Source organism: Gymnodraco acuticeps, unplaced genomic scaffold (assembly GCF_902827175.1).
Source record: "Gymnodraco acuticeps unplaced genomic scaffold, fGymAcu1.1, whole genome shotgun sequence".
NCBI classification, from domain to species: Eukaryota; Metazoa; Chordata; class Actinopteri; order Perciformes; family Bathydraconidae; genus Gymnodraco; species Gymnodraco acuticeps.
The window spans coordinates 2,560,679-2,577,414 of record NW_022990341.1 but is presented as its reverse complement, the minus strand read 5'-3'; the positions used below and the strand labels follow the sequence as shown (position 1 = coordinate 2,577,414).

The following is a 16,736-nucleotide window of genomic DNA, read 5'->3' as shown; positions in this document are numbered from 1 at the left end:
TTGATAACCTCACGAGTTTGTATCTTTCAGTGTTGAGGTGGGCACCGTTAGATTCTGTGTCTTTACGATCATAAACAATGTGTTGGATGTGGAGCTAGGATAAGTAATAAGGGAGCTAGGAGTGATTTTCGGTGCAGTAATAGGTTAGCATTTTTCGCTCGGGGCTAATTCAGAGGCTCACTGTTAGCATTGTGTTTTTCTTTTTTAAATAAATGAAAAAGATCAGTTAAATGAGTTTTTTCCCATTATATGGATATAAAATATTCATAGTTTATTAAATATTAAGGTTCCTTAGACATCGTTTCCTGCAAATGACGCGATTTCGGGTCCGTGGGCCTAAGAGGATAACAGAGTATGTTTTATTTTTTTTTCACAACAGTTGTATTTGGATGGAATGAATATCTATAGTGATAATTTAAAGTAATACAATGATTTTTTACAGTGAAAAAGTTCAAATGGAACTGATGGTTCCCAAATTACCCAGAGGTTGCCTGGACTATATTTTTCTAAACCTCTCTAAAAAGGTCAGATTTAACTTGTTTTGCATCAATCTTGATACAGGGTACTTATATGTTATAGTTTGGATTCCTAAAGCTTTTAGTCTATAGTCTACTCAGAATCAGACATGATAACGAAACTAAGTTGTACTATCGGCGTAAGCAGCTGTGAGCGATAAGCCAGGTGGAAATATGTTTGGCCACTCTGACGTCACGCGACGCCATCTTGCGGAGACGAGCGGCTGAGAAATAAATCGTCGGACTTGGTGTTGGGGGTTGAACAAAATAAATATTGCGCATTGCCAGACGCATATTATCTCCGATTTTAATACTGCAATATCTTAGATAGTGTTGTAGCTATATGATTTCGATTTTACTGGCAATTGTAAAAAAATCTTTGCATTTGATCTTTAAGTTTTATTATCTTCTTACTCTTTTCAATTCTTGGGAAAATATTTCAAGAGCTTCAAAAACTAAAAACTCATGAATAATAAAAATGATACCAAGGTTTGATAAAAGACAGTTTTCATTTCAAACAAAAGCTTATAATTGGTCTGCTTGAAGCTCCCGATCATTGTTCTCCATCTCAAATGTTTTAAACCTAAAAATACCCAAACTCACATCTTCGCTGTATTGTTTATTTGTACTCTTTCACAAATGATCAATTATAAACAGCTTGGAAAAAAACACAACACCCACAACATGGTAACTTATGTTTTCAACCTTGTTGCTGAATATTTCAAACTAGTATGATATGAGACATTTTTCTTTTATTTATCAATATAACAAATGGTGGCATTAAATTGTACCCAAATGCAACGTGTAGTGGAAAGAAAATCAGCCCAAGCACAAAGATAAATACAAGTTAATAGAAGAAATAAGTGTTGAACATATTTGCCTTTGGTTACGAAGATATTAACATAAACAGCCGGTACATCGGGTAAAGCTCGAAACAAAGATACACTTTGGTTTATACATACACAAAAAAACGAAATCCTGACTTAAACATAGAAAAATAGTCGTAATCTTGACTTTCAGCTAAGAGGTGCAACACTCCTGTCCAAGGTTCGATTAGAAAAAAACCATTTACCCTTTTACATGTGTAACCATTCATTTTATTTGTAATATATTCAAATGTTACCTTAACGGTCTGTTGCTTGCTGAGTGTTGCACCTGTAATACAGATGAATGCTTTATGCCTGCTTGTAAAACAGAACATTATAATGGAGAGCAAAGACATTACAATGAAGTGCAGTGAATATGAACAAGCAGCAAAAAAGAAGGGGATTATCTTATCATGTTGGACAGTAAATGTGCCAAAACGTTGACGACCTGTGTTAGTTTCTCTGAAGATCTGCTTACGCTCTTTGTCAATTCTGTTCAAGCTGTACGCCAAATTAAAGAATCATAGTGCTGCATTTCATTGTGAAATAAAACATCTGTTCGTGCGCTTATCTGTATACGAGTGGTCATTTATTTCTTTTGCATCAGAATGTGGAGCTCATAAGTAATTAAAATGAGAATATCATCAAACTAAATTCATAAAAAGGGAGTTTTTTCACTTTTTAATTGTCCCTGGAAAGGAAAAGATGGCGTTCAGATGCTTTAATACGCTCCTGTAACACTCGGATACTGGGATAACGATGGGATGCAGAGAAGAAATGATTGAACATTTGACATCTCACCAAACTCACAGCTTAGTCTTTTAGAAACCTCTGTGTTGGATCTTAGTTTGCTTCATTACTTAGTTAAAATAAAGGATATTTTCTTTGCTTTAAAGATCTAAGGAGATTCAGACGGCTGCGTAATAAACACAAATAAAAGTAGAACACACACTGACCCTAATGTCTCAAAGGAGGTTTACCTGAGCAAAAAAAAAATGCAGAAAATGTTCTATACAGTGAAAAACAAAATGAAAGTCAAATCTCTACACATGTATCAAGAACATACATGAGGCGGTGGGATATTAGAAACACCGCTTAATATAATGCATTCCAACGCAACGCAACCCATAACCAAAAAATGACACTATAGTTAAACCCTTTTAAACAGGATCTATAGGGCTCTATATTGGATTGCATTAGATTGAACAGGGTTACTAATACAAACTGTGGAGAGCTTAGTTACAAACGTGTTAGCTAATCATATAGGTGATTAGAAAACAGAAAAGATAGTCCCAACAACTTTCAAAAGTGTTCTTTAGTGTTTCCCGTCATTCACCATAACCTATTCAACTTATCAGCAAAAAATAAAACTACACCCAAACTCTTTGAGTGGTCTGGAAAAATGATGAACATTTCCCACGTGGACCACCACGTCATTGTTCTACTCATCACTTTGTTGTTCTGTTAAATCATCTTCCTGTAGACACTGTCCCTTTTATTGCACAGTATAGGAATATATTGTCTGCCTGCTAACACACGGCAGCTGTAAAAACCGACGAAATGCGCTTTGTGACAAAGTCTTTCACACTCACACACTTCTGATGTTGATGATCTCACGTCTTATCTCCATGTCGCATCAAACCGTGCTCCATGACAGGCGAACTGTGCCCTAGACAAATTAAGTTTGTGAAGCACGGCCCCCCTGGAAGCCGTGCTAAACTGAGGGTCGGTTTGATGACTGCTGGACACGCCTCCATCTTGGACACAGTGAAATGGTAAAGATGACGTTGATGATGGTGGTGTTGGGGGGGGGGGGGGGGGGGGGGTTCAGGGGTGCTGTGCTGCCAGCTCCTGTCCGATGAAGCGGCGCAGGCGCTCCAGATACTGGCTGTACAGCTCGATGTCGTTGTGTCCTGCCCCCTCCACCCACAGAGGCTCCACCGCTTTGGGGCAGCGCTCGAACAGAGCCAGGCCGTGCGAGAAATCGATGACCTCGTCCTCCGTCCCGTGGATGATGAGCACCGGGGACGTGATTTTGGACACTTTTTCAATGCTAAAAAAGATGGAGAATAAGATAATAAGAACAATTTTAAAGAAAGTAGTTACCATATTCGTTCGCCACCCCATAAATAAATAATAAACCTGCCCGTCTATTAAACACAGTTTTTACCCATGTGTCTAATGAAGCTCAGCCTAAGTTCAACCAGGAAGACCGTCTTTACTCTTCATTTACTATTCCCATGTAACTACTCTCTCTCAATAGGTGATCGGGGGTGTCACTCTCCAGCTTAACCAATCACTTCGATATTCCCAAGAGCCTATCATAGCTCTCTGCCAAACCTATTAAGTCTGCTCTCCCCCCTCTGACAGCTGTCATTTCAGGTGACTCTACGCAACCCTCCTCCGACTCTTTTCACCTCCCGTCCCTCTGAATCCAGGGTCAAACTAAGCCCCTCCCCTTAAGACCGACCCAACTATCCATTCACCACCACCACTGTCTAGACCCCGGGGGATTTCATCGGATCGGTTCTCCCCTCCCGAATGACACACACACACACACACACACACACACACACACACACACACACACACACACACACACACACACACACACACACACACACACACCACACACACACACACACACCACACACACACACACACACACACACACACACACACACACACACACACACACACACACACACACACACACACACACACACACACACACACACACACACACACACACACACACACACACACACACACACACACACACACACACACACACACACACACACACACACACACACACACACACACACACACACACACACACTTGAATACTTTATTTGGTTCCACAAATTATATTACATAAGACAGGGAATCAAATATATCGGGGCCAAGCAGCACAGAACACTTAGGGGAACACATAGCATCTCCTTCTCCACACGGCTAAGCTGCCAATAATAGCTGAAACAGAGCAATATTTGGCAATTTGTTTGGCTTTTCTCTTTGACATTCCAGCAATTCTCAGACCAATCATGGTGCATTTATATACATGGCCAAGACTTCCGAATATAAGTATGCTGTATCTACACTTGTACCCAAAGCTGGTTATCACATCGAGCAGTGGTTGGTATTTGATATACTTGTCCTGGAAAGCCTGGTCCATGTACAGGTCAAAGGCACAGCCTACTTCTAATATTAGCACCTCCCTGTGGTTGGTGTCAACAAAAACAACATCAGGTGTATTTGGGATGTTAGCAAAGACATCATTGGTAAAACCAAACCATTCTGGTAGCACTCTAGCGTGCTTGTACATTGCTGCGCTAGATGGTAAGATGTTTCGTACCGCATCAGACACAATGTCCACAATACGGTCATGACGGGCTATGTACAGGCGTTTGTATGCATTACATCCATTTGTTATGTGTGCAATGGATTCTAGGTGTTGTTGTGAATCCTGATGGTTTAAACAGAATGGAGTGTGAATGCGAGGGTACCAGGTGGACAGATTGTACTTAGTGGGTAATACCTGCAGTCTTGCTTTGATGGTAAATGTCAGAACATCCACACACACACACACACACACACACACACACACACACACACACACACACACACACACACACACACACACACACACACACACACACACACACACACACACACACACACACACACACACACACACACACACACACACACACACACACACACACACACACACACACACACACACACACACACACACACACACACACACACACACACACACACACACACACACACACACACACACACACACACACACACACACACACACACACACACACACACACACACACACACACACACAAATCTCTTCAGATTTCAGAACCAGGGTTCTAAATCTTAAATTATAGTTTCACATTAACTCCTTATAATTATCAAAATGTTCCTTTTTTAATAAAGCACTGCACGGATAAGCACTCAGTCAAAACCCAACATCTGTCAATTATGCACTCTATGGACAATCTTGCACTAATATTTTGCACATTCTATGTAAAATGTTGCACTAATGTACATTCTTAAATATTGAAGTTATTTTGTATATATATTGATTGTTGTGTTTTTATTTAGGTCTTAATGTGTGCACATGTGGGGAACGGTATTTTGATCTCTCTCTGTCTGTACACACAAACTGACAGATTGACAATAAAGTTGACTTTGATATCTAAGTTAAAACTGTAAACTGCCATTCACTCTCAAGTAGGTTGATGTGTGAAAGGACTTTATTGCTGAAGTAAAAGCTTCCAAGTCCTACACTGTTGTTAAAAGTTAAAGATAAACTAAGCCTGTACTGATGCAAGGTCACTTTTAGACCAAGGTGAAAGAAATCAGTGAGACCAACACTGCCAGATTTCACAGTTCTCTGAAATAATACAGAGTCTGGATGGCATACTCACAACTATGAAAATAAAATATATATAAAGTCCACCGCCTTACTAAAGTGTGAGACTTTACAATGCAGTCCCAAAGCACAGGAGGTGTTCTCTCAGCGCAGATGTTTGTTTTGGAAGAGAAACACTACAAGTGCAAGTAACAATTACACGTTCCTATTGGAGGACCTGTAATTATGTGGAAATGCCAACTGGCAGCAAAATAGTCTGCGTAATCTATATGTGTGTATCATATAACATGAACACCTTATTTAAGGATTTATGAGACAGCAAAAGAGAAGGAGGAGAACATAAAGAGATTTTCTAGGAAAAATGTCAGTATGATTGAGTTAATTTAAGGCCATATATCAAATGTGTCAACTTATTTATAACATGCAGTTAGATTTGGGCCCGATCTAGAGATTGGTTTAAAAAGTGACACGCAGCAGAGACTCACTTGGGGAACGCGTCGAAGCAGTACGTTTTCTTCGTGTCGGGGAAGGCCACTCTCATGCCAGATGTGAGAGGGGAGTGCAGAACCACGGCAGCACACTCATACCGGGACGCCAGGTCCACAGTGGGGACTGTTCCAATGCTCTGTCCGTACAGGATGATGTTCTCTGGGCAGATGCCAAACCTGGTGAAGAGCAAAGATACACAGAACACATTATAGTGCAGGCTAGGGCTGCTCGATTATGGCAAATCATAATCTCGATTATTTGGGTCAATAATTGATATCACGATTATTAAAAACGATTATCCATTTACTTTGAAAACATCAATTTATTGAAAAAAAAAATGTGAACAGTAAGTTTTTAACAGTTGATTACTCTGAACTTTAATTCAACTGAAAAACCAATACAAAAATAAAATAATCGTTTTATTTCGATTATGTTGTTTTCATAATCGTTGCAAGCCAAAATCGTAATTGCGATTAAAATATGATTAATTGAGCAGCCCTAGTGCAGGCTAATGGAAGTCATGCAATGAACCCACGTGCATACAGTAAGTACAGCAGTGAGAGATACTATATACAGTAATTAGATGGAGGAGCAGGTGAAGTTACATTCGGATTTGTATTTTATTTCTTGGAACGTCCACCAGAGTTTATTGTTTATTTAAATATTCTTTGGCTTTACATAACAACATCTCTTTGCGTGCTTTTTGGGAAATATCTGTCGGACACCCTCACCTCATCTCAGGTAGCTTCAGAGCAGTTCATGTCTAGTATTAGCCACTTCACAGTTGGATGAACCTTTTTAGTAAGGTAATTAAATCACCTTTACATACGTTAACATTTGTTTTTATGTTACATGTGTAACTAATGTCCTGCAGGTCACCCTTGAAAAAGAGATCTTTTGATCTCAAGGGGCTTTCACCTGGTTAAATAAAGGCTACAAACAAACAAACAACAACATATTTTTACATTTGCCCGCAAAGTCCTGTGGCAACCGCCCATACCACTGACACCAACCTAAACTCACGATTAGGGCTGCAACAAACCACTAATTTGATAATCGATTCATCTATCGATTAATTAAACGACTAATCGACTATTCGGACTATTATGCCTTGCACAATTTCTCAAACGCTCTTATTTAGCCATCAACTTTTAGATTTAGCTTGAGGTTGTTTTAGGCATGTGGAAACTAACAATGAAGACAATAAAGATCAATACTTGATTAAAAAATGCATATATTATTAAATTAACTTAACACATTTTGAACAAAATTAACATTGCTTTTTATTTAAAGTAAATAAATAATATTTCACATCAAAAGAAACAACAATGTTTTAACAAATCATATTAAATAATCTGATGACAGAACTGTAAACAGAATAGCTGAAACTTTAACAAAATAAATAACTCAGTTTCCTCTAATCATAAACCCATGTTTGTATCATTGAGTTAACTCCGTGTGTTGCTGCTAGCATACATAACACCTGACGTGGAAACGTTACTCGTGGATGGGGCTGCAGAGCTGCTAGAAAGACAGTCGAACCCGGTGCATTCCTCCGTCTGAATGTGGAGCACTTTCGCTAAATGTTTAGACACATTGCTCGTGTTACCGCCCTTACATGCTGAACTCTTATTGCACTTTTGGCAACGAGCATTCTCCACATCGAGACGGCTATAGTTTAACCACACCTCGGAGCGCGTTCTCTCCGCCATCTCCGCAGTGTGTTGCTGCATGTAGCAGCCGCGTGTGTGTAAACTGCCCCGCCCCCTCGCACACAGACGGGAGAGAGAGATCTCTCTTCTGGATTGGAAAGATCGAAAATATATCATAGACGCATTTGTTTGTCTTTTTGCATATTAGAAACGAGTTGGCGACACTAAGACTGCGATATAATGCTTATGTAGCAATAATACATGACATATATTTTTGAAATGTCTCCAGTACCGATAAAAAGACCAATAACGTTGGAGCTTAACGGCGCGTAATACACACGTGATGACGTCACCAACGAATCGACGACTGAATTAGATTTACTAATTTGGTAATCGATTTTAATCGATTAAGTCGATTAGTTGTTGCACCCCTACTCACGATGCCATAAGATGACGAAAAAAATACAAGGGAAATCAAAAAATATGTTCCAACAATACAGAAAATGACTTAGTAAAGAGTGACAGCTACACCTCAATGTAAACTCACCTTACTCCAGCCCTTACTCAACGCTCCGTGGTGTCGCTTCCTCCTCGGGCTAGAGCCGCATTAAAGCAGCTCTGCTTTCACTAATGAGACACTTTATCACATCGTCCTTGAGAGACATCTCTGCCGCCAGCCTCCCCTCCCTTCATCCATCCGTCTCACTCTTTTATTCCCACGGCATATGTCCACACTGTGCTCCACTCTCTTCATCACAGCTTTGCCTGATCACAACCTCTGTCACCTTGACTCAGCCCTTATTCACATCTTAATCTGTTAGTTCCCGTCTTCATTTTATGACCCCTTCTTGCTTTTTTTTAGGGCGTACAACAGGAGTATCCCTATGAAAATCTAAACGTATGCAACATGGTTTGTTTTGCTCCACATTTAATTTATGCGCCATGTCTGCGCCCCTAAACAAGACACTGTATAATAAATCATAATTTGAAGGACACATATGGGCCAATTCTAACATACCGTGTGCGCAGGGCGTGCCAGGCAGCGTCGATGTCTGCGTAGAGGTTCTTCTCAGAGGGCTTCCCAGTGCTCACACCGTAGCCTGAGTAGTCGTAGGAAAAGATGTTGCAGTTGATGCGAGTGCCGAGGCCGATGTAGAAGCTGCTCATCTGGCCCAGGTCCACCGCGTTACCGTGGGAGAAGAGCACTGTAAATCTGGAAGATACACATGAAGGACAGGTTAGTAGATGGGCCCACAATACCTGACAATAACTTTATTTGAAGTTAGAAATATAGTAGCCTTATAGTGGCAAATGTTGTGGTCCTTACCTCCCTATACTTTTTCAAATTGGTATTTTGTGCCTCTACTGTGACATGTTTACATGCTTCAAAAAGCTCTTTATTCTTCTCATTCTGCCTGTGCTGCAGCCCCCCTTTTCCCCCTCTGTCTGAAACCAGAGCAGTGTGTTCCCAGACATAGATTTGACATGGTACATTAGATTGCCCAAAAGGTTTATTTTCAGCCTGATTTAGCTTCTTTTTTTGTTTATCTGTTCCAACAAAACTGACACAAACAAACTGTCAATCAAAACAAACCAGTTTCTCCATCACAACTCCAGCCTGGTAACTCTACACTGAATCAAACCATAGGCAACCTGTTGCTAGGATAAACACAGCAGCGTTACTAGGACTCCGTGCCAACACGACATTGTCTAAAAAGGGATACATGTCTCTGACTACTTTTAAATCCAGGCTGAAGACTTTTCTTTTTGTCGCTGCTTTTAATTGAACTATTCATATCTTAGACTGCACTGAAACTTTTATCCATGTACTTTTTTCTTTTAATGTTTATTTTATTAGCTTTTCTTTTTAATGACTGATTTTAAATGCCATTTTCTTAATCTCTTTCATTTTTTGTAAAGCACTTTGAATTGCCTTGTGTTGAAAAGTGCTATATAAATAAACTTGCCTTGTTTAAGGATTGGTTCTCTGCTCTTGTCAAATGACTCTTACTTCTAGACATTGTACAACCTGAGAAGCTGGGCATCTGCTATAAAAGCTGGGTATTCCAGCCTTCGCCTTTTCTTCAGGGTGCATGTTGTGTTCTCTTGAGAAATCTGATCCTTTTCTACACGCTGAATCCCTCAGTGGTTTTGTTTATGAACCCATACGGCCTGTGGCTTTGCTCGTGGCCTTTCCACTCAGAATGTGGCAGAACAATGACGCTGCCATATGAGGTCTGGTTTGGATTCTTTGTGTAATACTAGATAGACATTAATACAAGAGACTGTAACACAAGCCTGTCCATGTCTTTTTAATTGATTTAGTAAATTAATCAGCAGCAAACTGCAGCAGGCTGGGCTAAATACCTTTACAAATAACTTTGAACACAAAATAAAACTTGTTCTGCTAAAGGATTTAATCGCTCATAACTATGTACCCAGGGTTGGGTTGTAACGGAATACATGTAACGGCGTTACGTAATCAGAATACAAAAATCAAGTAACTGTATTCAGCTCGCGTTACATTTGAAAAACGAGTAATCTGATTACAGTTACTTTGGTAAACCTGAAGTGAATACATTTTGGATTACTTATTGGAATTATTGGTGGAAAGATTTCCTCACAACATTTAATATGCATTACTAAAGGTACAGCCGAATCATCACAGCGCACAAAACCTATTACCGCCGCAGATGGACCAAAAAAGGGAGCGTTTGAAAAAAAAGGGGCGGGTCCGCTCAGTGAACGATAACAACGAAACATGGAGGAACAAAAGTCTGCGTTTAAGTCGTGTGTGTGTAGAGGTGTGTGTGGTTAAAACACATCAGCCTGCGGTCGCTCTTTAGCCTTATGATTCTGAAGGTAAACACAGTGAAGGCGGTGCGTTAAAGGCACTGCACGCTCCTCTTCTCAGAGGCTGAGTTAACCCTCCCGCTGCCTCCTGGTGCTGCAGAGATTTCATGAAGTGAAGGAGGTGTTCCTTCTATAAAACAGCTGAGGGCAGCAGATACTGTGAGTGTCACGGACATGAATTCATAGATCAAGGCAGACTGGTGCACACACTCTCCTGTTTTGCCAATCCGGTGCTTAAACAAATATAGCTCTACACCCCTGGCCGAAATGTCCTTAAAATGAAGTCTGAGTTCGACATTTTAATTCATGTCCTGCCAACACTGCAGGACAGAAGGCGACACGCCCGTTCTAAGCCGTGTCCCTCACTCCTCACATCTTAAGCTGCATCCCCAAAAAGTGTATTATGTTTTTACATCGTTTCAGATGCTATGTTTCAGTTGTGCTCTTGATAAGCCATTAAAACAGTAAAAACACGTTCAGTTTCCTTTTGCTTTTTGTGTCTCCTGTTCACCAAAACATACCCATCTGTGATGGAAAAAGAAAGTAATCTAAAAGTAATCTGATTACTTTTTTAAGACACGTAACTGTAACTGTATTCGGATTACTTTCAGAGCCATGTATTCAGTAATCAGGAGCTGATTACATTTACAAAGTAACCCTCCCAACCCTGTATGTACCTATGTGCCAATAAATGCAGTGACACAAGCCTGCAGTCAGTCAGATAGCAGGAAATATGTATTCTCTGACTCACTGAAACATCATGTCACTGAGAGGAACTCTTTATAAAATGAGGATCATTGTAATAAACTGTGGGTCACCTCAACATTCACATTTCTAGATATTTACAGCCCATAAAATATGAAAATAGCATGGCTTCTCAGGAAAAAAAGAACTTTAAAATGCCGGCAATGGCCTATGGAAAAGCAGGATGAGACAACTGTTGAGTCAGCTGAGTCAACAGAGAGGGACAAGTAGAAAGGAAGTAGATATGGAGATGAGGGGAAACACTGACAAGGAAGTATTGTATGGAAACAATATGTAAGGAAGTGTGTCACATAGTGCTGTAGCGACGCGTCGACTTCAAAATATCGTCGACGACATATTTCCGCGTCGACGCGTCGCTACACACACGTGGGTCACCCAAAGCAACAAGCAGTTCGCAATCACACTTCAAACACAATGGAGACTGAAACGGCTACCACCTCCTCCTCACAGGATTGCGCACGAAGCCCCCAAACGAAAACATCTCGCCCTAGGTCTTCAAAAGCATGGGAATATTTTAAAGTTAGTCCAAAACGCAAAGATATTTATATATTTATATCTCACTGAGACTGCTGCATAGCCTAGCAGAAGCAGCAGCTAGCTGTGGTGGCTACCATTAGCAGCTAGCATTTGCTCTCCGATTTTTACATAAAATGGAATTATGGATTATAAATTCAATCATTTTTTTATAAATAGATGTTAAAAACCTATGGATTAACCGATTCAGCCGCGTTTTTTCTCATTTTAATGCCATTGAACACGTCTTTTGATCAGATTGACAGCTACGGCGGTGAGACGATCTCCCGAGAAGCTCTGTGAAGGTACGTGTTGTGATGACTGTATTTGCTTCCCCTGTCGCGAGTCCGGATCACTCAGTGATGATACTATATACCTACATAATCTGTGGAGTCTCAGCTTTAATCGGATATCTTGTATGTGCAGCTACGATAAGTAAAAAGGGTACTTTTATCTTGAGTTCTGTGCCAATGTCCGTTAGCATTTTTCGCTCAGGGGTCATTTAGATGCTTCTTATGAGACTTGTGTTTTGTTTTGGTAAACATGGTTTGTATCGTCAATTAGCTGAGATTATTTCCGTTAATCTGGTATAACACATTAATAGGTTCTTAAATATTAAGATCCCCTGAGACGCAGTGTCGTGAAAAAATTTTTTTACATTACGTTTTTTTTACATTACGTTTTTTATGAATTGAACAACAGAAAAATAATCGTTAGATTAGTCGACTAATCGATCAAATAATCGCCCGATTAATCGTTTTCAAAATAATCGTTTCCCCCCAGCACTAGTGTCACACTGTCATAGAATGAAAAAGTAAGGTCACACAAGCCATCACCTAAATGCTACCATGACTAAAAAGGTAGGTGAACCTTGGAAGTCTCACCTGGCATTAGGAGCACAGCGGATGTACATGCAGCCGACTTTGTTCCCCCTGCTGGAGTGAGTGAGGAACACCTCCGTCATGTCCATCTCTCTCTGCGAGTACTGGAACTCTGCTCGCTCAGTCAGGTGGAGCTTCCATTTCCCCTCTACAGCCCCTCCGCCTCCAGCCACTGTCGCCCCGCTCCTCGCCCGCAGGCTGGGGGTACCTGCGACCCCCGGTGCTGCTGGACCTGCCTCGGGGTCCGGCAGGAAGGCGTAGGTGGCCTCAGGGGGCAGGAAGGCCAGCTTGGCTGCGATGCGGCCAGGGCAGGGCGGGCAGCAGAACAGGCAGCAGAGCTCGCTGAGAGACAGGCCGTTCATCCTTCACTGTGCCGGAGGAAGACAAGAGGATTACTGTGCTAATGAAAACACATCCTTCTAGTGTAAACACAATGAGATACTCATTACTATTCAAGCATTCAGTACAAGTGTGGTAAGAACATGATCGGTCAATGTAATGATTACAAGTGCTGGAAAATAGAGCACGTTATGACCATGGGCTATATATTGACAATCTATTAATCACTTAAATGATAGTAAGGTAATCATATTTAACATTTGCTGTTTATAGCTTCATTGACGTCAGGGGTTTTTATATTTATAAATAAAAAAAGACCTCTACCATTACTTCATTTTTGATAAATCTGCAGATTAGCGCCTGATTATTTGAGTAAAGTCAGAAAATAGTAAAATAAAATATATAAGAGTTTCAGAAGTGACTATTTTGTATTGCTTTGTTGTTTGACAAAGACTATAATACTTAGAAACATTAAGTCTTCCATCACATCAGACAAAGGAACGCAGCAAACCATCACAATAAAAAGGCTGAAACCAATTAAGTTTGAGCCTTTTTGCTTGAAAATATACATAAACGTATCAAAGTATCAAAAAGAGGTTTGTTTTTATTATTTTTTTGTCAATCAACTTAACGGTTTAGGTTTCTTAGCTCTTAAACTAAATACTTTTTGCATCTTGTGTACGTAAATAAGCAAAGTGTGAGTCCTCTGATAAACAATAATAATTATAACAAATCATTTACACATATTTTGAGCGAATAGTTTAAAGATAAGCCAAGATAATTATTAGATCCAGCCCTACAGGCCACCCCCCCAAACAGACATGTAATATGACAACAACCGTACACCTACCTGTTGATCTGAAGATCTTAGTGTGCGTTAAAGTCAAAAATAAAAGGAAGGTGTCCTCCACTTCAGAGAAACTCAAACACAGGAGGATACTGGAAAGTGCTCTGTCAGCAGAAGGAACAATACAGTAGCCTGCCACCTGACAGGGAAGTGTTATTTACAAAGTATCTGCTGGGTTGGGTTTACTGGTGACTGAAGTCCAGATCGCACCCATTGTGTCCACTTGTTGAGATGTTAACGAGTGAATCCAAATACAGTGTTTCCCAAGCGTGCCGTGGATATATTAGTTTTAAAAATATAACTTTTCTACTTGTTTTTGCCAGTAAGGACGAGCGACAGTTTCCAATACGCCTTTCAGAGTGACTAAAACTAATCCTGGAAGCTTTTCAAGGACTAAAAACACACACAGCTCGACTTTTCCCTGCACAAAAGAGAAATATAACTCAAGAATAACAGCAAGTGTTCTTTTACAGGACAGATAAGCTGCTTGTCTTCGCCTAACAGCTAACGCTACGGCGGTTTAAGCTAGCAACAAGACACAAACACGGCTACCGAGTAAAAAAAAACACCGCTTATTCGAGGACATTTAGACATGAACACATCGTTAAAACACCGTTTCCGACGAGAGTTTCGGTCTGTAAGAATCCATTCTGGCCGGTGCTTGTGTCTCCTCTGAATTTATGGATGGCGTCTTGTCATTTAAATTAATCCAAGAGGCTACGTGCGGTGTTTTCCTTCTTCTGCCGTTTCACCGCATCCGGAAGCGACAGCTGACCGGAAGTGACGTCAGGAGTTTCCATTGGACAATTAAGGGAAACTTGTTATCAATGTGCTGGACAATGTTGTATAAATGACTTATTTGAACTAAATTGTTCATTTGCACCTTTGAAGAGAAAGAAAGATAAAAAGCATAATACCCATTGTGACTGACGTGCTTGTGAATCATCAGAATTAGGTTATTTTATTGTTCCATGGGATTTTCTGAAGAACAGACATCCCAATAAAACATGTTTATGAGAAAACACATGTCCAAACAACAGCCTTAGATAAAAAAAACACAAATAAGTCTTGAGCCACTCACTCTTTAAAAGAGCTCTATAAATTCGCGGCATACACCTCAAAACAAACAGACTTTAGTACAAAAGTCCCACTAACACGATCACAAGCAAAACAACCAGTCAATTATTAGTATTGGTGAATAGAATAATTAATGAATAACAATGATTCATTGCTGTTATTGTTTGTTCACAAGACGCATCACCATGAAATGGTGGCTAGGCAACTGTAATACATTAATAACTGACGGGAATAAATCACACACACACACACACACACACACACACACACACACACACACACACACACACACACACACACACACAACACACACACACACACACACACACAACACACACACACACACACACACACACACACACACACACACACACACACACAACACACACACACAAACACACACACACACACACACACACACAACACACACACACACACACACACACACACAACACACACACACACACACACACACACACACACACACACACACACACACACACACACGTTATAACCTATTAGAGGGAACTGCATATGCAAGCCTTTAAACTTGTTTTATGTAGACCACCCACAACCACAGGCGACCTTGCTAAAGGCCATGCACACACTGACACACAGGTGTTTTCCAATATTCTGGCTGATAGTTTTTTTAAGGTTAAAGAGTTTGGTCAACAAAAAAACATTTATGTCACTTACCTCTAGTTGTATCGAGCAAAGCAGACAGTTTGAGTTCCAAGGTAAAATAGCTCATATTAGTGACTCAATAGACAGGAAAACTGAGGCAGGAACTGGAGTCTTTACTTTAGTCAGATGATAAGAAGAACACATACTTGAAATGTCCAAATGTTAGTTGCTGCACAATAGCAAAAGCTCTTGCTGTAACCGTGTGCTCCAGATCTCACCTTTCAGATGTTGCAATACCTTTGGTGTTGAGACATTTTAATTGTGGTGCTCACAGCATTTAGATATTAAACAGCAATGTGTCAAAAACCAGCCTCTGACAAGCCATGGTCGTATAGAGGCTTAATGACACAATGTGCTACACAAATAAACTGTCTAGTTAAAGTGATTCTTGCTTCGTGAGTTTGAAAGGTCACCACCAATAGCTCTTTCCTCACTTGCACACTACATTTGTTCACTTTTCAGGTATTGTATGAGGAAAATTGAGGCAAAGTTTCTAGCCTGTTTTGATGTGGTTGTTCAAATTATTTTATACTGTTTTCCTGATCTTGTGAAGTCAAGGAATCACAATGACATACTTTCTCTTATGGAAACACACAAGCGTCACATTCAATTCATTCAAATGGCCTTGTTGCAATTCCTCCTACAGCCTCCATCAGAGTTCAACATTAGTGCTATTGTCTGGTACAACTTTCTCCTATAGTGTGTTTCTTTGTATCTGAAAACAATGTATAAGTACAAAGCAGTGGGGCCACAGCAAGTGCATGTACTGGAGCAGCAGAGAAGTCATGAATGCATGTTACAACATACCACGTAATGTGTAATGTTTTATAGCTTTTAAGAGAATACAAAAGACAAG

The 16,736-nt window shown here is 40.2% G+C and overlaps 1 protein-coding gene across 2 annotated transcripts; it reads right to left on the bottom strand.

Annotated features, from left to right (window-relative positions):
- Nucleotides 1-1,121: 1,121 nt before the first annotated feature.
- On the bottom strand, nt 1,122-14,877 carry abhd17ab (abhydrolase domain containing 17A, depalmitoylase b). 2 transcript variants are annotated; one of them, XM_034223582.1, is made up of 5 exons: nt 14,123-14,877; nt 12,937-13,301; nt 8,940-9,134; nt 6,266-6,445; nt 1,122-3,434 (listed from the first exon to the last, which is right to left on the bottom strand). In XM_034223582.1, the coding sequence occupies exons 2-5, from the start codon at nt 13,293-13,295 to the stop codon at nt 3,209-3,211; spliced, it is 960 nt and encodes a 319-aa protein (XP_034079473.1). In that variant the 5' UTR covers nt 13,296-13,301; nt 14,123-14,877; the 3' UTR covers nt 1,122-3,208. The 2 variants fall into 2 exon arrangements, with proteins under 2 accessions (XP_034079473.1, XP_034079475.1); XM_034223584.1 differs by having other exon boundaries at nt 12,937-13,296.
- Between the last annotated feature and the right edge of the window lie 1,859 nt (nt 14,878-16,736).

Coding starts and splice junctions, on each gene's coding strand:
- abhd17ab (XM_034223582.1), bottom strand. CDS start 13,295: ATGAACGGCCTGTCTCTCAGCGAGCTCTGCTGCCTGTTCTGCTGCCCG. Junction 9,135..12,936: donor CGCTGTGCTCCTAATGCCAG/GTGAGACTTCCA, acceptor TGTATCTTCCAG/ATTTACAGTGCTCTTCTCCC. Junction 3,435..6,265: donor TGCTTCGACGCGTTCCCCAA/GTGAGTCTCTGC, acceptor CATCTTTTTTAG/CATTGAAAAAGTGTCCAAAA.